General features: G+C 45.2%; 1 protein-coding gene across 1 annotated transcript; it reads right to left on the reverse strand.

Moving 5' to 3' along the window:
* Window positions 1–15,760: 15,760 nt before the first annotated feature.
* Window positions 15,761–24,777, reverse strand: hint1 (histidine triad nucleotide binding protein 1). The gene is made up of 3 exons (XM_055632847.1): window positions 24,616–24,777; window positions 20,380–20,484; window positions 15,761–16,078 (listed from the first exon to the last, which is right to left on the reverse strand). Exons 1-3 carry the CDS (start codon window positions 24,700–24,702, stop codon window positions 15,914–15,916), a joined length of 357 nt encoding a protein of 118 aa, XP_055488822.1. The 5' UTR covers window positions 24,703–24,777; the 3' UTR covers window positions 15,761–15,913.
* Window positions 24,778–25,213: the final 436 nt, after the last annotated feature.

A 25,213-nucleotide genomic window follows, 5' to 3' on the forward strand; every position in this document is an offset into this window, starting at 1 on the left:
CATCGCACAAACCAACCTCCCTCCCAATGACACTATTTACACCTCATGCTTCCTTGGCAAGGCCACCAAAATAATCAAGGATGAATCGCACCCTGGCCATATCCTCTTCACCCCTCTCCCATCAGGCAAAAGGTATAGCATTGGTAAAACCTCTAGATTCAGGGACAGTTTCTTCTCAGCTGTTATCAAGGAACTTAACCTTCCTACCAACAGCTAGAGAGCAGTCCTGAACTACTATCTACCTCATTGGAGACGCTTGAATTCTCTTTGATCGGACTTCACTAGCTTTATCTTGCACTAAACGTTATTCACTTTATTCCTTTTATCATGTATTGGTGCATTGTGGATGACTCGATTGTAATCGCTCGATTGTAATCATGTATTGTCTTTCCGCTGACTGGTTAGCATGCAACAAAAGCTTTCTGCTGTACCTCGGTATACGTGACAATAAACTAAACTCAAACTTATGTGATTGACTGCATTCGCAACTCTTTGCAATACCCTACGGTCTTGGGCAAAGCAAATCACAGATCACCAATCTGTGATACATCCAGATAAAATGTGTTTTTATGGTGCAGCTATAGGAATCGGTATGGGTCATTTGACTCGTGCCAAATTTCCTTCGCTTTCTGAGGAAGGTGGAGTCAAATGGTGTGCTTTCTTTGCCATGGTGTCTATGCTGTTCCATAATTGCCCACATGAGGGCAGTTGTGATCATAATTCATGATGGCAGCTAACAGCAATGTCGGATTAATTAAATTGTCCTGTGGTAGACAAAATTAAATTACATTGAAATTAGACCCAATGCAGACTCATTCAATCTAAGTAATTCTGTGCATGTACTTCATACGCATTTATTATACACAGCATTTAATTTACTTGCAGCATCCTATTCAAATTTCATTTGAAATAGAAACAGAGAAACATAGATAATAGGTGCAGGAGTAGGCCAATCGGCCCTTCGAACCTGCACCGCCATTCAATATGATCATGGCTGATCATCCAACTCAGTATCCTGTACTTGCCTTCTCTCCATGCCCCCTGATCCCTTTAGCCACAAGGGCCACATCTAACTCCCTCTTAAATATAGCCAATGAACTGGCCTCAACTACTTTCTGTGGCAGAGAATTCCACAGATTCACCACTCTCTGTGTGAATTTTTTTTTCTCATCTTGGTCCTAAAAGACTTCCCCCTTACCCTTAAACTGTGACGCCTTGTTCTGGACTTCCCCAACATTGGGAACAATCTTCCTGCATCTAGCCTGTCCAACCCCTTAAGAATTTTGTAAGTTTCTATAAGATCCCCCCTCAATCTTCTAAATTCTAGCGAGTACAAGCCGAGTCTATCCAGTCTTTCTTCATATGAAAGTCCTGACATCCCAGGAATCAGTCTGCTGAACCTTCTCTGTACTCCCTCTATGGCAAGAATGTCTTTCCTCAGATTAATCCTCAGATTAATTCCTCAGAGAAATCTCCAATATTAACCTCCCTAATCAGTGTGTAATTGTAAAGTTAATGCACGTAATAATGTTATGATTCCACCTAGAAACCCATCCCAAATAAAGAAAATATTTCCTGGTATCATTACCAAAACTTTGTGATAGTCTCTGCCTCTCACTCACTGGTAAATCGGGCGAAACAGTGATGCAGTGGTATAGTTGTTGCCTTGCAGCGTCAGACCCGGGTTCAACCCTGACCACCTGTACAGAGTTTGTACGTACTCCCTGTTACCGCGTGGGTTTTCTCCAAATGCTCCGGTTTCCTCCCACATTCCCAAGGCATGTAGGTTTGTAGGTTAATTGACTTCTGTAAATTATTCTTAGTGTGTAGAATAGAACTATTCTATGTGATCACTGGTCTACGTGGACTTGGTGGGCCGAAGGGCCTGTTCTCCCGCTGCATCTCTGAACTAAACTACACACCTCTGATTTTTCCGTGAATATCTTGTGATTTAACAGTATTGGGATTAAATTACCTTTGGGGTGCAGTTACAATAATATACAATCAATGCAAGGTAGTTTGGTTTTAAAAAAATCACTAACTATAATTAAAAAGCAATATCAGGACTTGAGATAACTGTAGCAAGCTGGGCAAATCTGCAGTAATGTGCAGTCGTTCATCAAATTCCTTAATGCTCAGTTATAAACTGAGGTTCCTCCATTGGATTTTCATGCTATTGACTGGACCAAGAATATATTCAGAGCTTTGTATTCAATTTGGATTGGCAAGTAACCAAGACAGGTACTGTACCAAAGAATTCCAGTATGTTGCTCTGTTCAGAGAGCCTCTGCTGCATCCAACAAGACGTTTGGAATTGGACTTTGACCAATGAAAACAGGCCTGGCAATCAGTGATGTAGCCAGCATGATTGCTCAAGGTTACGGATACCTTAGATATGTACATTAGGGGCGTAAAGCATTCTGAAGGATCATTTCAAGAGCTCTCTTGTCTTAGAAGATCGTTTAGCTACCCCAACAGCCTCAGCAAAAAGGAGTATTTTTTGATTATTTTGTCTGTCTGATGCCAAACCTAGCTTGATCTGAATGTTAGACACAAAGTGATGGAGTAACTCAACGTGTCAGGCAGCATCTCTGGAGAAAAAGGACGGGTGCCATTTTGGATCAGGACTCTTCTTCAGATCTGAGTATTGCCTGATTCCACATTTATGATAAGCAGCCCCACTCTATCCATATTTCATATTTCAGCACCACCCGCCCACTATCCCTGTCTAGCCCATCCACCCATAGTCCAGCAATACCTGGCCACAACCCACTCCAATTGCCTCACCATTTGCCCACTACTATTCCCACACTTTGCCATTTAACCACATCATTCCACAGGTCTCCATGTTCCCCAAAACATTCCCTATAAATATCCCTTCCATAACCCAATGCAAACATCAACTCTTTCCAAGCACCCCACAGAAAGCCATAGACCATTGTACATAGCAACCTCCCCTTCATCACCAAAATCCCATCCTCAGGAGACACCAGAAGCCCCCCTGAAATTCTCCAACCTCCACCCCTGGCCATATTCCAACTCAACTGAAGACAAATGCAACACTCCAACGTTCTAGAGTGCACTTCATCCACTCTAGCTGAAACCAGAGCCCACTGCAACCACCCCTTTCCTAGCTGACTCCACCAAGGCCTTTTAATTCCTTTAGCATTTTGATCAAGTGTGCTGTTTGCACGGCATTAAAGCTGACTCTGAAAATAGTGTCTGGCCAAAATCTATTCCAGAATTTAACAAGTTGCTATTAGGAGAATTCTGAAATCAATCCCACTGACTCAGTAGCAATCCTCTTGGCAAGAATTCACGCTCCTCCTACAATTCTATTAAAAGTCCTGCTTCATGAACAATAATGCTAAGACAGGTACTCTTATTTGTTTCTCTACTGACAAAACCATTAAACAATTCTATGTAAGGTCTAATGAACGAATGTAAAAGTTACAGATTCTTGATCTGAACTTTTGCAGTAGTGGGAATGTATTCACTGATACCCATCCCATACCCAAATAATAATTTGAGAGTCTTTTTGAGGTCAATGCCAATGATAATCAAATGAGATATGAATTGTCAGGTCGGTGGGGGCACTGCGAGGCGGCTGCCCTGCCAGCAGCATGTTTGTTATTTCCACATTTGTTGTTTTTTTTTTGGTGTTTGTTTAGTGTTCTCGTGTTGTAGGGGGGGGGGGTCTCTCGGGGGGGGGGGTGGGGGGGGGGGGGGGGGGGGGGGGGAGGGGGGTTGAGGGGAAGGGAAAGGGGGAAACCGCTTTCGGCCACCTCCTCCAAAGAGGCGACTTTTTCCATGTCGCCTCACTCGCGGCCTAACCCCATGGATTGGAGCAGCTTTTCCTGGAGTCGGGCCCAGAGCATCGGCAGTGGACTTTCCATCATGGAGCCGGCGAACCTCTTGCCGGAGGTCGCCAGAGATGAGTGCTCCAATCGCTGGCCTGGTGTCGTTGACATCATGGGACTGTGGTCTGCGGAACTTCTTGCCAGGGGCGTGAAGTGGCCTTATCATCCGGAGCCTGGGACCCATGGCCGGAGAAGAGCTCCAACTACTGGCCCGCGGCCTATAACATCCTGAAGCCGCAGTCTACGGAGCTTCTAGCCGCGGGTGGGGCGTGGACTTACCATCCGGAGCCTGGGATCCATCGCCAGAGAAGAGCTCAGACCGCCGGCCTGCGGCCTATAACATCCTGAAGCGCGGACTCCGGTAGGAAAGTGCCGATTCGGGACCTCCTCCGGTGTGACGGCTACGGAGGGTCTGTGGCCCCGACCACGGGTGAAAAAAGAGGAGAATTGGCTGAACTTTGTTGCCTTCCACCACAGTGAAGAATGCTGTGGTGGATGTTTGTGTTAAATTTTATTGTGTATTGTGTGTTCTTTTTAAGTGTATCACTGCTGGCAAATTCATTTAACTGCATGTGATGTGCATGTGACGAATAAAATTGACTTTGACTTTGAGGCATTGATCCTGTATGATAGTCCTGAGATAATCTGTTGCCGTCCCTGATTTGTCCTAGTCTTTTATCGCCTCCTGTTTATTTTACCCCCTCTACTTTCTGTCTGATGAAGGGTTCAGAAACCTGTTTTTCTCCATGAATGCTGCCTGATCCGCTGAGTTACTGCAGCATTTTGTCGAACTTTGGTGTTCATCAGTATCTGCAGTTACATAGAAACATAGAAAATAGGTGCAGGAGGAGGCCATTTGGCCCTTTGAGCCAGCACCGCCATTCATTGTGATCATGGCTGATCGTCCCCTATCAATAACCCTTGCCTGCCTTCTCCCCATATCCCTTGACTCCACTAGCCCCTAGAGCGCTATCTAACTCTCTCTTAAATCCATCCAGTGACTTGGCCTCCACTGCCCTCTGTGGCAGGGAATTCCATAAATTCACAACTCTCTGGGTGAAAAGGTTTTTTCTCACCTCAGTCTTAAATGACGTCCCCTTTATTCTAAGACTGTGGCCCCTGGTTCTGGGCTCGCCCAACATTGGAAACATTTTTCCTGCATCTAGCTTGTCCAGTCCTTTTATAATTTTATATGTTTCTATAAGAACCTCCCCCTCATCCTTCTAAACTCCAGTGAATACAAGCCTAGTCTTTTCAATCTTTCCTCATATGACAGTCCCGCCATCCCAGGGATCAATCTCGTGAACTTACGCTGCATGCCTCAATCACAAATATGTCCTTCCTCAAATTAGGAGACCAAAACTGTACACAATACTAGATGTGGTCTCACCAGAGCCCTATACAACTGCAGAAGAACCTCTTTACTCCTATACTGAAAGCCTCTTGTTATGAAGGCCAACATTCCATTAGCTTTCTTCACTGCCTGCTGTACCTGCACGCCAACTTTCAGTGACCAGTGTACAAGGACGTCCAGGTCTCGCTGCACCTACCCCATACCTAACCTAACCCCATTGAGATAATAATCTGACCTCTTGTTTTTGCCGCCAAAGTGGATAATCTCACATTTATCGATATTATACTGCATCTGCCACGCATCTGCTCACTCACTCAACCTGTCCAGGTTACCCTGCAACCTCCTAACATCGTCTTCACAGTTCACACTGCCACCCAGCTTTGTGTCATCAGCAAACTTGCTAGTGTTGCTCATAATTCCCTCTTCCAAATCATTAATATATATGGTAAACAGTTGCGGCCCCAACACCGAGCCTTGCGGCACTCCACTCACCACTGCCTGCCATTCTGAAAAGGACCCGTTCACTCCTACTCTTTGCTTCCGGTCTGCCAACCAATTTTCTATCCATGTCAACACCCTACCCCAATACCATGTGCTCTAATTTTAGTCACCAGTCTCCCGTGTGGGACCTTATCAAAGGCTTTCTGAAAGTCTAGAGACACCACATCCACTGGCACCCCTTCATCCATTTTACTTGTCACATCCTCAAAAAATTCCAGAAGATTAGTCAAGCATGATTTCCCTTTCATAAATCCATGTTGATTTGGACTAATCCTTTTACTGCGATCTAAGGTCCCTCCTACACGAGTCTGGCATTTAAAATTGTGATCCAAAATAACACCATTCTTACTATGTTCTGCTGAGACTTTCTTGGTGATACTGCATTCTCTAATATCATAGTCACCTGTGCAAGCAAATCTATAAAATTCAGGATTCCGCTGGAAAAAGTGATTTGCAAACATCTTCTTTCTAAGAGATGCATCACGGAATCCATGCTTAGAAAGTCAAGCAGAGTAACATGAGTATTGCAGGCCAACCTTTTTCTGACCATTAGTTCAGCACACACAATAGCTCTCCAGTTTCCCAGCACAGTCTCTACCACCATATATTATGTCCTTACTTGTCGGTGGAAATTGTTTAAAGAGGTTCACCATGTCCTCTCAAGCCTCTTTGTATGGGGTTGTAAGCTCTTCTGATAAGTTCTTAACATATTTTTAGATTATTTAAAGTTTAGTTTGGCAGACGTTAGAGAAGCCACAGGGTAATGGCCTAGGCCAAACCATCTTCCGTTGCTTCGTCAGTTGCAGGTTCAGAGATAGTTGTTGATTGCACAATGTTGATTCACTGTTGATTGCACAATGTTCAACACCATTCACAACTCCTCAGATAAAGTAGTAGTCCTCATCCAAATTAATCAAGACATGGACAATAACCTGGCCTAGGCAGATAAGTGGCAAGTGGCAAGTAACATTGGTGCCACAGTGAGGATGTCCAACAAGGGAAAATCCAGCTATTATCCTAAGGCATTCAGTTTGCATTAATGTCACTGTTAACATCCTGTGGGTTGCCACTGGCCGTAAACTGAACTGAAGGAGCCACTCACACAATGTGGCTATAACACAAGGTCAGAGGCAAGGGGACCAGGGGACCTGCGGTGAGTAATCACCTCCTAGCTCCACAAACCATGTCAACAACCTACACGCCAGGTCAGGAGTGTGATGGAATATTCTCCACTTGCCTGATCAATGCAGCTTCACTAACACTCAAGAAGCATGACAGCATAGCAGCCCGTTCAATAAGGCGCTTGAGAGGCCGGCGAAACTTGGGCAAAGTCCTGGCAGACTGCAACCGAATGCAAGACCCGACGGACGACGACAGAATGCAGTGGAACACGTGGACTGCAGCCGACAGCAAGACCCAGTGGACTAAGGCCTGCACAAGATAGCCTCCGCACCAGCCCATGCTCTGAGGGCCCGGCTGACCACGGACTGGAAGCGGAGCCCACCGAGCCGCCACTGCTCATCCCCCGAAGACCAGAGACACGGAGGATGCACCAGCGCCGACGACAGACGCGACGGGAGAGGAGTGAGGCCGGTAAACGAGGAGAGGGAACTGAGGTCAGGCCTACCTCACCTTCAAGGTCAGCTGCGGGAGGCGCCCCCGAGGCACAAAGGTGAATGGGTGAGGTGAGGAGAGGACATTGATTGCTGGTCAACCAAGGTAAGTGATGGCTGGAGACCTGCAGCAGTCTGGGGCTTACCTGAATTGGGCACTGCTCTTAAGAACTGGAGTATGAACTGGACATGGAAAATAGCACCAAAACATGGCGACACTCGCATGCAGGGTCAGTAGACTATTTCTGCACAATTACTAATCGGGTATTTAAAGGCAATACAATGCTGGACCGTTTGCAAGAAAATAATTTCACTGTGCGTTTGCACTTCACACATGTGATAATAAAGCACCATTGAAGCAATGCCCCACCTGCAACCATTTATTCAGTCCACCACTGCTGCAAAGTAACAGCAGTTTGTATCTTCTCCAAGACACACTTCAGCGACTCATTTAGTCTCCTTGGATAGCACCTTCCAAACACGCAGCTTCCACCAGCTAGGACAAGGGCTGTAAAGGTGTGGAAACACCATCACCTGGAAGTTGCCCTCCAAGACAATGCCATCCTCACCTTATATTCCTATTCCTTCTAGGTTGCTGGGTCTAAATACTAGAATTCCTTTCCGAATAACATGGTGGATATACCCACACCTCAAGGACTGCAGTGGTTCAAGAAGCCATTTCACCAGCACTCTATCGAGCAACTAGAGATGGGTAATTGAAGGCTGGCTCAGCTTGTGAAGCCCACATTTCTTGAGTGAATAAAAAAAGGCAGGTGGAGTTTATTGGGACCTACTGTACAGTGAGAAAAATGCAGATACAGCGTGGAAACAGGCCATCCGGCCCACCGAGTCTGCAATGACCAGCGATCACCCATCCACTGGTTCTATCCCACAAACTGGGAGCAATTTAAACAAGCCAATTAACCTACAAGCCCCTCTGCATATCTTTGGAATGTGGGAGAAAACCGGAGCACGTGGAGAAAACCCACATGGGCACAGGGAGAATGTACAAACTCCATACAGACAGCACCCACAGTCAGGATTGAACCCTGGTCTCTGGCACCGTGAGCACCAACTCTACCTCTGCATCATTACCTCGCTGTACCTCGCTGTGCCACTATGTTGCTCTAGTGATGTAGTTCAGTACCACACTCAGTGGTGGACTTAGCTGTTAAGCCATTCATGCATTTTATCAGAAATACCTACTTCTTTTAAATACTTTTTCTTCCATTTTTATTTGATTCATAGCCCTGAGGTAATGCATATGGCAGTCTCAATGCTCTTGTTAAACTTGACAAGTTGCAATAGTCAACCATTAACATTAATTGTGGGTGAAATTCAAAATTATTACTTTTTTAAAACTATTTTTATTGGATTTCACAATTCTGGTGTGCCTTTCTCCCCAGTTCCTACTAAATACAGTCAGATTGGACCATTGATAAAATACATGCTCGCATTTAAGATGTTGTGATTATTAATTTCCCTTTATAATTACTGGACACATTTCTTCAGGCCCCTTTTTACTACTTTTGGTGCAAATTAATGTGGCAGAGAGCCAGGTTCCCCGGCAATGAAGGGAAATACCCAAGGACCCACTGCTGAGCCTGAAGAAGGGTCACCAATCGGATTGTCGCCCATTTCCTCCGGAGATGCTGCCTGACTGCTACGTTACTCCAGCACTTTGTGTTTTGGTCAAGCATCTTAATTACTGTACTAACATGCATATTGTCAATGGTCTGTATGACTGTATTTAGTAGAGAAGGCCACACCAGAATAGTGAACTTCAGTGAAAAAAGAGAATTGATTCAAATTGTATCTCTATTGCTGGCTGATTGTAAAACTAACTGTCCCATTTCGCCAGCAGTCTGTGTAAATGATGAAAGTCAAATGTAACTGAAGAGAAAAGTAACTGGGATATGCACCTTTTGCTCAGATCTGTTTTGAAAGGTTTTAGCCTAAGCTGTGAAGCCATTGATCACAGAAGTATAAAGTTGCCTCGAAATGCTGGATGCAGTCCACTAAAATCTGCACGTTTGCCGTGGTAACAATTAAAAGCATGAGGATCACATAACAAATTCAGGAAGAGCTTTTCAACCAAACTTTGGGAAACGCTTTACATAGATTACTAGTATGGGCAGCATCAAATAATTATCACAGGTGTCAAGTCGATTCCTGTCAACAAATTGGATTTAAATCTATTGCCCATTAAACTGGGGATGCTTGTAGATTGGTAGACTATATGAAATGAAACCTAATATGGTTTATTCGGTGTCACTAACGTGTCCATGCCAACAGGTGGCTTTGTAGTAAAAGAGGGCATCCTTGTATCAAGCAGCAGATGTGAAATCAGGAAAACATTGTGCAAAAAGACAAACAAGTTGGTTTAAGTGTGATTCTTCATTTGGTGCCAGAGCACAAGGAGTAGCCACAGTCTCCCGTTGTTGGGAGAGTCCGGAACCAGGGTCCACAGTTTAAGAATAAGGGGTAAGCCATTTAGAACGGAGATGAGGAAACACTTTTTCAGTTGTGAGTCTGTGGAATTCTCTGCCTCGTTCTGGAGGCCGGTTCTCTGGATACTTTCAAGAGAGAGCTAGATAGGGCTCTTAAAGATAGCGGAGTCAGGGGATATGGGGAGAAGGCAGGAACGGGGTACTGATTGTGGATGATCAGCCATGATCACATTGAATGGCGGTGCTGGCTCGAAGGGCCGAATGGCCTACTCCTGCACCTATTGTCTATTGGCTTGCAGTGAGATTTTTCCTTTGTAATAATAGCAGTTGTTATGGTTCAAGAGAAGGCCAGAGTCAGGAAAAGCCAAATCACGAAGATTTGGAAGAGGATTGAACACGGCCTCTGACGGTAGGATAGTGTTGCTGCTGTGAATGTGGCTGCCTCACAACTCCTGCGAACTGAGTTTGATTCTGACCGCTGCTGCTGTTCATGTGGAGTTTATATATACTCCCTGTGACCATACATGATACCCCCTGGTCTGCTGGTGAACATTCACATCCCAAAAACTCACAGCTTGCTTGGTCAAATGGCCACTTTAAAATGATCTTCGAGTGTAGATGAATGGTAGAAATTGGTGGAAGAGTAGATTATTGGGAAAAGAACAATGGGAAGGCGGGGTGGGGGGGAGGGGGGGGGGTGTAATGGGAAGGAGGGCACAATGAGAAGAAGGGTGCAATTGAATTGCTGTGCAGCATGGATGTGATGGCCTCCTCCTATGTCATAAGGAAATAATAAATCTCACAATAAGAGCAGTTGCTGAATTGGAGCCTGTTTTATTCCATAGCCACTATCCTGTCTATGCTCCTACAAGAGAAAAAAACGGGGAGAGGTAAAATATGCCACAATTCATTAGATTCCACACTGCACCAGTGCCGGTGAATAATTTGCCTCAACAGTTCCTCCTAAGCCAGTGCTCCAGAGCTATTCAGGGTATTGTAAGAGAAAGTCCAAGTGAGGATTTCATGAACATTTATTTACACAGTCGCAACATTTTCTAGTTCTGACGTCTTCTAGTACGAGTACTTCTCGTAATGACGTTTAAAAAGGCCACGAGGTTTCTACGCTCCACAATTGAATGTGTGAGTGTGTTTGGCTGGGGGAGAGAACGGAGCTCACAAGGTGCAGCAAAAGCAAATCCATTCATTTCAACAGAGAAACGGATGCTAGGGAGAAAGTAAAATGTAGGTAAATTGCAATTAAAATGCTTTGTTATTGTTTATTTTTATCTTTAAGTGTTTTTCAGCATTCTGGCTTTTGATTAATTAGTTTCGACTGTTTTTGAACATCAGAAAAAGCACGGCTTGGTCCATGAATGTTTTGTTCATGTGTGTTGCCTACCCCTACTCAGGGCTGCCAACTCTCACGCTTTGAGCGTGACACTCACGCATTTCAGCCAATTCTCACGCCCTCACGCTGAAGACAGAATTCTCACGCTGTCTTCAGTCCCTGCACAGCAAAGATCTATAGCGGAGCTACAGGATCTTTGATGCACAGTTTGTCTCTTTGCGCCACATGACAGCGATCTACACTGATTGGGGAAGCGCGTCGGTCCCGGGCAGCGGGTGTCAGCGCTTTTGTGCGCTTCCGGCTGCTGCGGCAACCTCGCTCCCTCCCTCCCTCCTGCCCTTGAACTCACACGGCAGCGCAAGCGCCGCCAATCCACGCTGCATCGTGCCCGCCAGACTCCCCATTGAGCGGCCGGGGGAAGAGAGGGAGGAGAGAGGGAAGGGAGAAAGAGAGAGAGAGAAAGAAAAAAAGGGAGGGGTGGAAGCAAAGAGAGACAGGGGGAGAGAATGTAGTAAGGGAAGGAGAGGAGAAAGAGGAAGGGTGAAGAAAAAGAGGGAGGGTGAGGAAAGAGAGTGAGGGGGAGGATGGAGAGGGGGAAGGAAAGGTGTGTGTGTGTGTCTGTTCCCCATGTGTGTGTCTCCGTGTGTGTGTGTGTGTGTGTGTGTGTGTGAGGTCTGTCTCCGTGTGTGTGTGTGTGTGTGTGTGTGTCTGTCTCCGTGTGTGTATGTGCCTCCCTGTGTGTGTCTGTCTCCGTGTGTGTGTGTGCCTCCCCGTGTGTGTCTGTCTCAGTGTGTGTGTGTGTGTCAACTCTGTGTGTGTGTGTGTGTGTGTGTGTGTGTGTGTGTGTGTGTGTGTGTGTGTGTGTGTGTGTGTGTGTGTGTGGGGGAATCTGGCCCGTAAGCCGAAAAACCAAGTTTATTTTCAATTCGTTTTCGCAGGGTCGGGCAGGCGAGCCGACCTGAGAACTGCAGCCAGTCCTGGGCAACTTGATCATTATGGACAAATTGGGCCAGCCACATACATGTGGTATAACTCTCACTCTATAAAGATCTGAATGGGCTTAGAATGACCATTTAAGCAAAATTGCCCCCACTTTCCCCATTTTGATTCTTGAGATTAATATCCCTTTACTCTGTTAACAGCATTAAGGTACTTATGAGGTCGAGTCAGGAAAGGGAACATGTTATTTCTTTTTAGTTTGCTTTAATTTGTCAGCTGATTGTTTGTTGACTGCCATAATTTCTGAAATGGTCTTAAAGTAACTTAACTGTTATAAAGCAGTAATAAGTGATTTTTGTCCAAACAATTGGAACTTGCATAAAATGTTTGCATTATTAGCAGGGCTGCCAACTCTCACGCATTGAGCGTGAGCGTCACGCATTTCACAAAATTCTCATGCTCTCACGCTGATCACAAAATTTCTCACGCTCAAATATCTGCGGGTGCTGAAAGTTCAAAATAAAGCAAAAATTGTTTTAGAGGTGAGTAAAAACCATGAGGGGAATATCAGGTGAATGCATAGTCTTTTTCCCAGGATATGCGATTCAAGCACTAGTTTAAAGCTTGGTTTAAAGCAGGGCTGTCAATCTACCAGCACCAACCACCCTCCCCCTTCCTCCCTGAGGCACGGCACACACTTCCCACCCTCACCTCCGGCGGCTCTATGTCCATCGATCGCTCTGTCCACACCCCATGGAGTTTTACCCCAGACCGGAGCCAGGAGTGGACCGGGTGAGTGGGGGCGTTGGTGCCTCCTCCGGAGCCTACTATGGAAGGGGGAATACTCCCTCCCACACCCTCCCCCCCCCTCGGTCGCTACGCTCCCTCGCAATTTCTCACTCTCAACTCTCACCCAATATTGGCAGCCCTGCCCTACTCCAGGCCTCTGTCCCACATGCCATGATCATGCTGCACAAGGGCCTGTCCCCATGTCAGGGCTCATGATTTAGGATCAGGATAACACTTACGAGCAGGTCAACACTGGCAAATTTTGCAGTGGATAGACACAATGTGCTGGAGTAACTCAGCAGGTCAGGCAACATCTCTGGAGAATATGGATAGGTGACATTTCAGGTCAGGGCCTTTCTTCAGACCCGAAACATTACCAATCCATTTTCTCAAGAGATGTTGTTTAACCCGCTGAATTACTCCATCATTTTGTATCTATCTTTGGTATAAACCAGCATCTAAAAGCTTTTTATTAAAATCCACTGATGTTTGGTTTGCATGTAGATCAATAAAAATCACAGACAACCAAACGTAGACAGTAGTTCTATACCAGAAATTGCTGACAAAAAAGGTTTTTGGTTGCCTTGTTTACATTAATCACTTAGACTGTCATAAAACTAGTTATAAATATTAATGGTACACAAAATTGCTGGAGAAACTCAGCAGGTGCAGCAGCATCTATGGAGTGAAGGAAATAGGCAAACGTTGCCTATTTCCTTCGCTCCATAGATGCTGCTGCACCCGCTGAGTTTCTCCAGCAATTTTGTGTACCTTCGATTTTCCAGCATCTGCAGTTCCTTCTTGAACACTTTGTCTATAAATATTAATGTTTTTGTGTCATGCTCAAGGCACCTTTTGGTGATATTGAAACAACAATGACACCTAGTGTTCAAAACATAGAATGCAATGATCTATTTCACCAATTCCTGGCTATTTTCTACACTTTGACCTTTGGAGAATCGTTATGGTATTAATTCAAGACTGCCCTCAATCAATAGGAACAAAATGTTCATAAGGACCCATTAAGTAGCTCAAGTTAACTTGAAGAACCACATTGTTAATTTCCATTTAATTTCCATTGAAATTACTAAATAAAATATTCAATGAAGACCTACCAACCATCTGCAAAATGTTACATTTGTTGTAAATAAAAAGATGCTGCAACAATATCTTCAGTTATATTTTCCAAATTATTAATTTATGTCACAAAATATCTGTTAGCTCTACAAATACGTATAAATGCTAAATGTTTTCTACATATATTGTGTTAGTTGAATATTTTCTTATCAATAGTCGTCAGTGCTGTGAGGTCAGGAAGGGGGCTGTGTCATTGGACTTGCATTTTGAAATGTTTGTTGAGGAGGGAAATGGGGTACCAGGGTTACATTTCTGCTTGTCAAACCTGCAGTATAACTCATTCAGGTCGTTGGTCCAAAGAGTGGGGGGGCTTTCCTCTTGTAGCAGGTGATTTCTTGCAAGCCCTTCCAAACTGTCACTAACTGAGAACTTGCTCCCCAATGTCTCAGAGTACCTTTCCCTGACAGCTCTGATTCCTCTTCTCAGCTTGTACTTGGCCTGCCTGTAGAGGTCTGCATTCCCGCCCCTGTAGGCCGCCTCTTTAGACTGTCGGAGCCGTCTGAGTTCTGCAGTGAACCAGGTCCGGGTCCTAGTTAGAATGCAACTGTCCTCTCAAAAGCTGACATACTCATCGAGGCTTGTGGTTGCTTCCTTGAACACATTCTAATTCGTGCAGTCAAATCAAAGATCAATGCCCTCGCTTGTCCACCTTTTTGTTGTTCTGACCACACGTTTAGCAGATTTTAGTATCTGCCTGTAGGTCGGAATAAGTTGAACTACACAATGATCAGAGAGACCCAGACCAGCCCGGGGAACAGAGCGATGTGCGTTCTTGATTGACGTGTAACAGTGGTCAAGTGTTCTCTCCCCTCTGGTGGGACAGGTAACATGAAGTCTGTATTTTAGAAGGTCATGGCTGTGGTTAGCTTTGTGAAAGTCCCCCAAAACAATGACCATGGAGTCCAGGAGGTCACTCTCTACCCTCATTACCTGGTCAGCGAGTTGCGTTTGCGCCTCACGTACGCAGGCATGCGGAGGGGGGGAGATGTAAATTCCAGCGAAAATAAAGGAGTTAAAGTCATGGAAAAAATGGCCTAATTCTACTCCTACTCCTACTCCTTATTGCTGGTTGTGGGAACTTGGCCTGGTTACCTGAAATTGTAACATTTGCAATGGTCCTGGAGCATATTCCCCCTGGGTATTCTACAATCCAATGGCAAGAACATTGCATTTTCCGTTTTCAGATGACCCACATTTCCTGTATCCTTTTCTCCCGCCGTCTGATCTAGCCAGGTTCTTCCCTCCACCACCTGGTTCCATATACCCATCACCCACTCACATAATAACTACTAGGTCTCCTAATCCCTTCCGCAAATAGATCCATCTGCTCATCATCCATCTCGTAATGGTTACATTTATCACCACCTTAGATTTCAGCATCTGCAGTTCATGCATCAACACTTATCAATCTCCCCGGCTCCATCTCATTTTTTCACATTCATAAGTGTTAGGAACAGAATTAGGCTTTCGGCCCATCAAGCCTACTCCGCCATTCAATCATGGCTGATCTAACTCTTCCCCCTAAACCCCAGTCTCCTGCCTTCTCCCCATAACCCCTTATACCAGCTATCTCCTCTACACTCAGTTCTGATGCAAGGTCTCAGTCCAAAACATCATCAATTTCTTTACCTCTGCAGATGCTGCTCCACTTGCTGAGTTTCTCCAGCCATTTGATTTTTTTTTTGCTCCTTACACAAAAGCAAAGACAATCCTAGATGCAGGGTGATGTGTGGCACAATAGCAATTTGTAAGGCAACAGCACGCAAAGATTCCTTAAAAAGGATTTTATTTTATGACCATGAGAGAAATCGATCCATTGGCAAGACTGTAATGGAGCTCCAGTTGGTACTCCAGTTTTCCGTGTTCTTTGTTTAACAAAACCCAGGAACCATTTCTCAGGCAAAGTAAATGTTCAGTATCGATTAACCAGGTGGCCAGTCCATTTGGCGCCCACCTAATACATGGAGGTGAATGTGGAAGACAGACTGCCCACCATCCTGGCCTTCATTCAGAACAAGTCTGTAGCCATTCGATAAGCCCAGTTTTGCTGCACATTTTCTACCAACGATCATCAGGTGTCCAAGAAGCTGCAAGATAGTCAAAGAAAGAATAGAAAGTAGTTTTACAAATATACTAAATCATTTACACCAGATCAGATGCAAAAACTATCAGCTACTAATAAACATAGTAGGCTGCACAGGGACACAGCTGGTGGAGCTGCTGCCTAACAGCGCGAGAGATCCAGGTTCAATCCCAACCTCGGGTGCTGTCTATATGGAGTTTACATGTTCTCCATGTGACTACATGGGCTTCTTCCGGGTGCTTCCATTTCCTCCCCAACCCAAAGGCATGTGGGTGTGCAGATAATAGTATGTTAGGAGTGCATGAGAAACTGGGATAAGAGTGTGAACAGGTAATCAATGGTCCGTGTGGACTTGGCAGCCCAAATACCCTGTTTCCATCTGTAACTATAAGGGCCTTGAGAAATTGCTCAAATGGATGTTGGCCTCAAGGCATTGTTTGATACTCCTGATCACACATAAAGTAGAATGCTACTTTCAGTCTGTATTTCTTTTTTTTTTAAAGTACAGATAGATGTTAGAATGATAGATCAGGCTCAATAAATTTACGTAGAACCTTAACGTGAAGCATTCACACAAATAGTAAAACCAGAAGCGCACCATGCTGCCCAAGGACAGGTGATCAAGAGCTAAAGACACAAAAAGCTGGAGTAACTCAGCGGGACAGGCAGCATCTCTGAAGAGAAGGAATGGGTGACGTTTCGGGGCGAGACTGTTCTTCAGACAATCAAAAATAGTTTTTTTTTTTAAATCTGCAGCAGATTAGCAATTGATGACAGCAAGAGAATGGTGTCAATGACAACAATTTATGACAATGATAGCAGATCTTAATTTTGCCTCGAAAAATTGGCCACGGGTATTAAGAGCCAACAGATTTCTATTCTGATGAATCGCCATCTTCAGAAAAATTGATATTTTTTAAAACACATCTGCTTTCTCCAGTAATATAATACTTGATTCAGGGGGATCAGTATCAATCTAGAAATCTAACGCTACCAAAAAGAACTGCAGAAGCTGGAAATCTGGAATGAATACTAAGTGTGGAAAATAACCAGCAGGTCAGTGAGTTATTTCACACACAGAGTTGTGAGTCTGTGGAATTCTCTGCCTCAGAGGGCGGTGGAGACCAGTGGAGACCGGTTCTCTGGACACTTTCAAGAGAGAGCTAGATAGGGCTCTTAAATATAGCGGAGTCAGGGGATATGGGGAGAAGGCAGGAACGGAGTACTGATTGGGGATGATCAGCCATGATCACATTGAATGGCGGTGCTGGCTCGAAGGGGGCGAATGGCCTACTCCTGCACCCATTGTCTATTAACTTTTCAGCTCAGTGACTCTTCAACCCTGTCTTTATACCTTTCAATTTAGACGGCTGCAGGGTGATTCACTCAGTATTTAAAATGATCATCTTCTTCCAACCTTCTATCAAAACCAAAGATTTTTCTCAAGGATAGACAATATGCCATATTTGCAAGTTAGCCTCAGCAATATCCTGAACTGCGCATGGCCCATTCTATACCAGTTGGCAGATAGAAAAGATTTTGCCTCTTGCTGCAATCATAGTTCTCAGGAATGGTAAGGCAGCTTAATTTCAGCACGTTACCTTCTGACTGGCTAATTTGGGGCAGAAAGGCAATTTAAAACTTTGCAGTGCCCTCCTGTCTTCAGCAACCTGCCCACATTGACCAAACAATTATAAATCAGTCCAATAGAGAAAACAAAGAAATTGCTTCCCCTCATGGAAAATGCAGAAGAAAAGCACAATCACAAAGCAAGTGTCACATGTATCAGCCTACAATGAAAAGCTTTTGGAGTGAAGCCTGGAGTCATTATTCAATTAAAACGGATGTGCAACTGTGTAGTCTGCACAAAGGATCAAACAAAATTGGCTAGCCCAGGGTAAGACCAAGAGTCAAGTATGTTTAATTGTTATAGGTCCCATAATGGTACAATGGCTGTGGGCAAGGATACCTAGAGATAAGGAATAAAAAAAAGGACAAATTATGCTGCAGTATACATCAGCCATGGGTTAACTTAACTTTGAAACTTTTTTGGATTCAAGATGGCACTGGAAACATGGTGACTCTTTGTGCACTGCCTCAGTAAAATCTACTATTCTTACAGTACAATCATTGCACTCTTGTGCTTGGGTTTGAATGTGAAATACTTTGTCACATGTGACTAGGCAGTGAGATTCTTTGCTGTATACCCAATGTATACAAATAGCAGCCACCTACGGTGCTGACATAGTTACAAAGCACGCCGGCTCCCCCTTTTGTTCTCCCCCCCCCACTCCGGGTCCCCATTGTCCTTTGTTCTCCTCCCCTCCCCAATTGTCCATTGTTCTCCCCCACCTCCCTCACAGCAGTCCCCCCACGCTGGGTCCTCCATTATTCTTCCCCCTCCCCCTCACGGTGGTCCTCCACGCTCTCATCGACCATGGGTCAACCCACGAGGCTTAGCCACCACCACGAAGCTTCACCACCTCCGAGACATCATCACGAGGCTTCACTGCTGCTGCCTCACCGCTGTCGACGCCCCACTTCACGCCTCCGTGATGCCGACCCGGGCCCCAGCTGTGGGTTCCGTCGGCCGCTCCACAGACCTGAACTCCGACCCGCGAGGACCGGCTCCTCTGTCCGACCCGCGAGAAGGTGGGCAGGCCCCGAAGCGGGCTTCTACGCGGCGATCGGGGAGGCAACGAGACCTCGATAAAGGTCTCCAGCCGCGTTCCCAGTCCACAGCCACATCCCGTTGGGAAGCCTTCTGGCTTCGGTATTGTGAGATTTTACTGAATTATATGCAACATAATTGAATTCTATTTAGGTACATGTGACAACAATGTGCCATTGAACCACTGAAGCTGTTCACACCAATCCATTGTCCTGCCATTTATTTCCTTGGGCCTTATTCAGGTCCAGTGTAAAAGCAACCAACATGCCTCTCCGCTCAGCTGAGTCTGCCCAAGCCTTGTAACACGTTACACCCAAGTATGGGTACAAATCTAACGTGTGCAAGATCTTTACTAAGGAAGTTCTGGTGTACAAATCAGATGTATTAAGATGTTTAAGAAGGAACTGCAGATGCTGGAAAATTTAAGGTAGACAAAAATGCTGGAGAAACTCAGCGGGTGAGGCATCTATGGAGCGAAGGAAACAGGCAACGTTTCGGGTCCAGACCCTTCTTCAGACTGATGTGAGGCTGGGGGGGGGGGGGGGGGGGGGGGGAAGAAGAAAGGAAGAGGTGGAGCCAGTGGGCTGAGGGAGAGCTGAGAAGGGGAGGAGAAAGTAGGGACTTCCTGAAATTAGAGAAGTCAATGTTCATACCGCTGGGGTGCAAACTGCCCAAGCAAAATATGCGGTGCTGCTCCTCCAATTTACGGTGGTCCTCACTCTGGTCATGGAGGAGGCTCAGGACAGAAAGGTCGGATTCGGAATGGGAGGGGGAGTTGAAGTGCTGAGCCACCAGGAGATCAGGTTGACTATTGCGAACCGAGCGGAGGTGTTGGGCGAAGCAATCGCCAAGCCTACGTTTGGTCTCACCGATGTAGAACAGCTGACATCTAGAGCAGCGAATGCAATAGATGAGGTTGGAGGAGGTACAGGTGAACCTCTGCCGCACCTGGAAAGACTGCTTGGGTCCTTGACAAGTGTAGCATTTCCTGCAGTTGCAAGGGAAACTGCCCGGAGAGGGGGTGGTTCATGTGGGAAGGGACAAATTGAGCAGGGAGTTATGGAGGGAGCGGTCTCTGTGGAAAGAGATGGGAAGATGTGGCAAGTGGTGGGATCACGTTGGAGGTAGCGAAAATTTCGGAAGATTATTTGTTGTATGTGACGGCTGGTAGGGTGGAAGGTGAGGACAAGGGAGACTCTGCCCTTGTTACGGGTGGGGGTGGATGGAGAGAGAGAGCAGAGTCACGGGGTATAGACGAGACCCTGGTGCGAGCCTCATCTATAGTAGAAGAGGGGAATCCCCATTCCATGAAGAATGAGGACATCTCCGATGCCCTGGTGCGGAACACCTCATCCTGGGTGCAGATGTGGCGTAGACGGAGGAATTGGGAGTAGGGGATGGAGTCCTTACATGAAGCAGGGTGGGAATAAGTGTAGTCCAGATAGCCATGAGAGTCAGTGGGTTTACAGTGGATGTCGGTCAGTAGTCTATAAAAATGCCTAGTTCTAAAACATCATCTATCCACAGTTTTATTTCCATCTCAAAACTGTCACATCAAAACATGTCTCAACGAGTTTCTACATCTCAAGCTCACACCTGCTTTATTATCAAGCTATAAATTAAAAATCACTCACCTCCGCATCAGATTCTTCCGCTTTAGATAAGTGGGATATGGGCTTCTTGGGAACCACTAGAAAATGTACTGGAGCTTGTGGTGCCATATCTTTGAAGGCAACACACTGTGAAAACATTATCCATTTAATTGTCAAAATTGTTTTATTGTCACATGTCCCTAAATGGATCAATTAAACATTACTCGCAGCAGCACAGTACTTTCAGAAAGTATTCAGACCCCTTCACTTTTTCCACATTTTTTTACGTTAGTCTTATTTTAAAATGTATTAAATTCATTTTTTTTTTACGTCATCATTCTACACACAATACCCTAGAATGAAGAAGCAAAAACAGGTGTATAGAATTTTTTGCAAAGTAATTAAAAAGTAATAACTGAAATAGCATATTTACATAAGTATTCAGACCTTTGCTATGACACTCAAAATTGAGCTTGGGTGCAACCTTTTCCCCATTGATTATCCTTGAGATGTTTCGACAACTTCATGGAGTCCACTAGTGGTAAATTAAATTGATTGTACATGATTTGGAAAGGCACACACCTGTCAATACAAGGTTCGACAGTTGACTTGACAGTGCATGTCAGAGTAAAATCCAAGCCATGCAGATGAAGGAATTGTCCGCAGACCTCCGAGTCAGGATTGTGTTTAGGCACAGATCTGGGGAAGGGTATAAAACAATTTTTGCAGCATTGCAGGTCCCGAAGAGAAAAGTGGCCTCCGTCATTCTTAAATGGAAGAACTTCGGAACCACCAGGATTCTTCATAGAGCTCGGCCAAACTGAGCAATCAGGGGAGAAGGGCCTTGGTCAGGGAGATGATCAAGAACCCGATGGTCACTCTGACAGAGCTCCAGAGTTCCTTTGTGGAGATGGGAGAACCTTCCAGAAAGACAACTATATCTGCAGCACTCCACCAATCCGACCTTATGGTAGAGTGGCCAAACGAAAGCCACTCCTCAGTAAAAGGCAAATGACAGCCCGCTTGAACCATATAACCATATAACAATTACAGCATGGAAACAGGCCATCTCGGCCCTACAAGTCCGTGCCGAACAACTTTTTTCCCTTAGTCCCACCTGCCTACACTCATACCATAACCCTCCATTCCCTTCTCATCCATATGCCTATCCAATTTATTTTTAAATGATACCAACGAACCTGCCTCCACCACTTCCACTGGAAGCTCATTCCACACCGCTACCACTCTCTGAGTAAAGAAGTTCCCTCTCATGTTACCCCTAAACTTCTGTCCCTTAATTCTGAAGTCATGTCCTCTTGTTTGAATCTTCCCTATTCTCCCTATTCTCAAAGGGAAAAGCTTGTCCACATCAACTCTGTCTATCCCTCTCATCATTTTAAAGACCTCTATCAAGTCTCCCCTTAACCTTCTGCGCTCCAGAGAATAAAGACCTTTCTCTGTAACTTAGTTGTTGAAACCCAGGCAACATTCTAGTAAATCTCCTCTGTACTCTCTCTATTTTGTTGACATCCTTCCTATAATTGAAGTTTGCCAAAAGGCACTTAAAGGACTCTCAGGCCATGAGAAACAAGATTCTTGGGTCTGATGAAACCAAGATTGAACTCTTTGGCCTGAATGCCAACCAGGCACCGCTCATCACCTGGCCAATACTATACCCAAGGTGAAGCATGGTGGTGGCTGCATCATGTTGTGGAGATGTTTTTCAGCTGCAGGAACTGGGAGACTGTTCGAGGGAAAGATGAACAGAGCACGGTACAGAGAGATCCTAGATGAAAACCTGCTCCAGAGTGTTCTGGACCTCAGACTGGGGCAGACATTCACCTTCCAACAGGACAACAACCCTAATCACACAGCCAAGGCAATGCAGGAGTGGCTTTGTGACAAGTTTGTGAATGTCCTTGAGTGGCCCAGCCAGACCCCAGACTTGAACCCGACCGAACATCTCTGGAGGGACCCGAAAATAGCTGTGCATCGACACACCCCATCCAACCTGACAGAGCTTGAGAGGATCTGCAGAGAAGAATGGGAGAAATTACCCAAACACAGGTGTGCCAAGCTTGTAGCGTCGTACCTAAGAAGACTTAAGGCTGTAATCGCCTCAAAGGTGCCTCAACAAAGTACTGAGTGAAGGGGCTGAATACTTAAGTAAATGTAATGTTTCTTTTTAATTACTTTGCAAAAAATTATAAACACCTGTTTTCGCTTTTTTATTATGGGGTATTGTGTGTAGATTGATGATAAAGAAAAAGAATTTAATCCATTTTAGAATAAAGCTTTAACGTAACAAAATGTGAAAAAAGTGAAGGGGTCTCGCCTATGTAAAGGAGGCCACATTGGAAACACCAAATGCAGTTGACAGGATTAGAGGAGGTGCACATGAATCTCTGCCTCGCTTGGAAGGACTGCAGTGGTCCCTGGATGGATGCAAGGGAGGCGGTGTAGGGACATGTGTTATATCTCCTGTAGTTACAGGAGAGAGAACCTGGTGAGGAGGTGGTAAGGAATGAATGAGCCAAGAAGTTGCAGAGGGAGCAGTCTCCGCAGAAGGCAGAAAGGACTGGGGATGGGAAGATGTGAAGTGGTAGGATCACGATGAAGGTGGCATTAATGTCAGCGAATGATGTGTTGGATTTGGAGGCTGGTGAGGTGAAGGGGAAATTCTATCCTTATTCCATCATGGGTGAGGGGGAGCAAGAGATTGTACATGTTAGCACCTTAAATAAAGTTATTTGGGCAACATCAAATTTGCAGATTGTAGTGAGAAGGTACCAAAGAATTCTAAAGTTGCAAAAAGTATGATAGATTCAACAGAAACTGACCAGAGGCAGGCAAGGGCTAACATACAACAATTAGTAATTAAATCCTGTAATGCTATTAGGTATGCCTTATGCTCTTCAAGATCCAAAGGAATTGCTTCAGCAAAGTTCTCCAAATCCACTGGTAAGATCCACCCTAATGAGCAGGCACATTACAGGTGACTGCTGGAAGTTGAGAAGAGACCTGATAGAAGTATATAAAATTATGACAAGCAGAAATTGGGTCAACACAAGGTGGTGTGTGTGTGTGGAATGTGCCAGTAGTGGTGGTGAAAGCAGATATGATAGTGCCATTTAAGAAGCTTTTAGTTAGGCACATGGATATGCAGGGGAATGGAAGAATAGGGTCATGTGCAAACGGATGATATTAATTTATGTTGTGATTATATTCGGCACGGACATTGCGATCCTGTTCCCGTGCTGTAGTTCATAAATTCATGAGCGATAGGAGCAGAATTAGGTCATTCGGCCCATCTAGTCCACTCCGCCATTCAATCACGGCTATCTATCTTTCCCTCAGCCCCATTATCCTGCCTTTTCCCCCCATAACCCGACACCTGTACTAATCCTGTCCTAATCAATACTGTACTGTCCTGTCTGTCTAACATTACATTCCCAATGCAAGCACTCCAACTGATGCTCTAGCACAACGAAGGGTTCCGAGGAAGGTGCACACACAATACGACGAGCATTATTTATTTACTTCTGCCCCTCCTTCCTCGCCCCGTCTCTGTGACAGGGCAGGGACCACAGAACCGCATGCGATTCCTTGGTCACCTCGGGAATACAGAAAAGGCGGCTCATTCTTGACCCAGATGAACTATTTAAAACACTGAAATCGATACGTTACGTAAAGATTGAGTGCTTCATTCGGTTTAATTTTGCAACAGCAACGCTTGAAGCTCACACATCGTGCCACCAAAGACTGCAGTAACACACCTCAGATAAATATTTGTATTTAATCGCTATCAATTTTAGAGTAATGAAATGAAACGGGTGTTGACAATTTCAGGGATGCTGCAACCGCCTTTCCCAAACGAAATGCAAACGTCTTGCTAGATCAGAGCACGAAAGAGGGAGAATTGGGCGAGGATTCTGAAATTAAAAAACATGCACGGATATATTATACTCCACGACCTCCTTTGGTGTCATCTGTAACGCTTGCAACATTTACAAGAAACCTTGCAGTAGAAGCTGCGGCCTTGGATCCTGCCAAACCTTTCATCCTTCCAAAATACAAATGCAATGAATAAATGCAAACTTGCAGCCACCCCGCAACATGAGAAGGTGCGGTGATAGCAGGGAGGGAGTGGGGAGCCGGCGATAACGGGAATCCCCTGCCCACGTTCCCCGCAAGTTGGCAAAATGAGGCAAGCCTGGCGACAGGGGGTTGGCCACAGCCGCTGCTCAGCAGCCTCAGGTTTCACATTCACTCCTTTACCTTGTCGTCTTCGTGGATGAATTCGCATGGGATTTCTTTCCGGATGATTTTGCCAAAAACCGTGTCACCACCAGCTTTACCGGCCATGGTGCCACTATAGTTGCTCTTTGTCCGCAAACCCCGGTACTCAGCCCGCCCCGGAGGAGCTGCCAATCATCTCAGCCCGACCATCCCTGCTGCTGCTGAGGCGGAGGCGCGGTGATTGACTGCTGTTTGCAGCAAAGATTATAGAGGAGCTCTATAATCTTTGGTTTGCAGTCGTTTGGTCATTTTGTCGTTTGCAATAATCATGCAAATAATAAGTTCCTGCTCAGGTTCAAGATTTCAATGACTGCGGATGTTGAAATATTTTTATTGAGTTCTCTAGATGTTGTGTACATTTGTAACATGATCTTTACTTCCACTTTTGGTGAACTCAACAAACGTGAACTTGAACTTGGTTGCAACTTGTTTTTGTAATCATTGATTTAGTTCCCAAACTGGTTTGATTTAAACTTGCTTTTTTGGTGGATGGATGTAAACTTAATTTTAATGGCGAGTATTTTCTTCTCTCTCTATTTGTCTTGTGTCTGCAACATACACCAGAGAATCCAACCAA

The sequence above is a fragment of the Leucoraja erinacea genome, chromosome 3 (assembly GCF_028641065.1).
Source record: "Leucoraja erinacea ecotype New England chromosome 3, Leri_hhj_1, whole genome shotgun sequence".
Classification (NCBI taxonomy): domain Eukaryota; kingdom Metazoa; phylum Chordata; class Chondrichthyes; order Rajiformes; family Rajidae; genus Leucoraja; species Leucoraja erinaceus.

Excerpts from the sequence above, each read along its gene's own strand:
- hint1 (XM_055632847.1), bottom strand. The coding sequence starts at position 24,702 with ATGGCCGGTAAAGCTGGTGGTGACACGGTTTTTGGCAAAATCATCCGG. Across the intron at positions 20,485-24,615 it reads TCATCCACGAAGACGACAAG|TGTGTTGCCTTCAAAGATAT; the intron begins GTAAAGGAGTGA and ends ATGTTTTCACAG. Across the intron at positions 16,079-20,379 it reads CGGAAGAATCTGATGCGGAG|CTTCTTGGACACCTGATGAT; the intron begins GTGAGTGATTTT and ends ACTATCTTGCAG.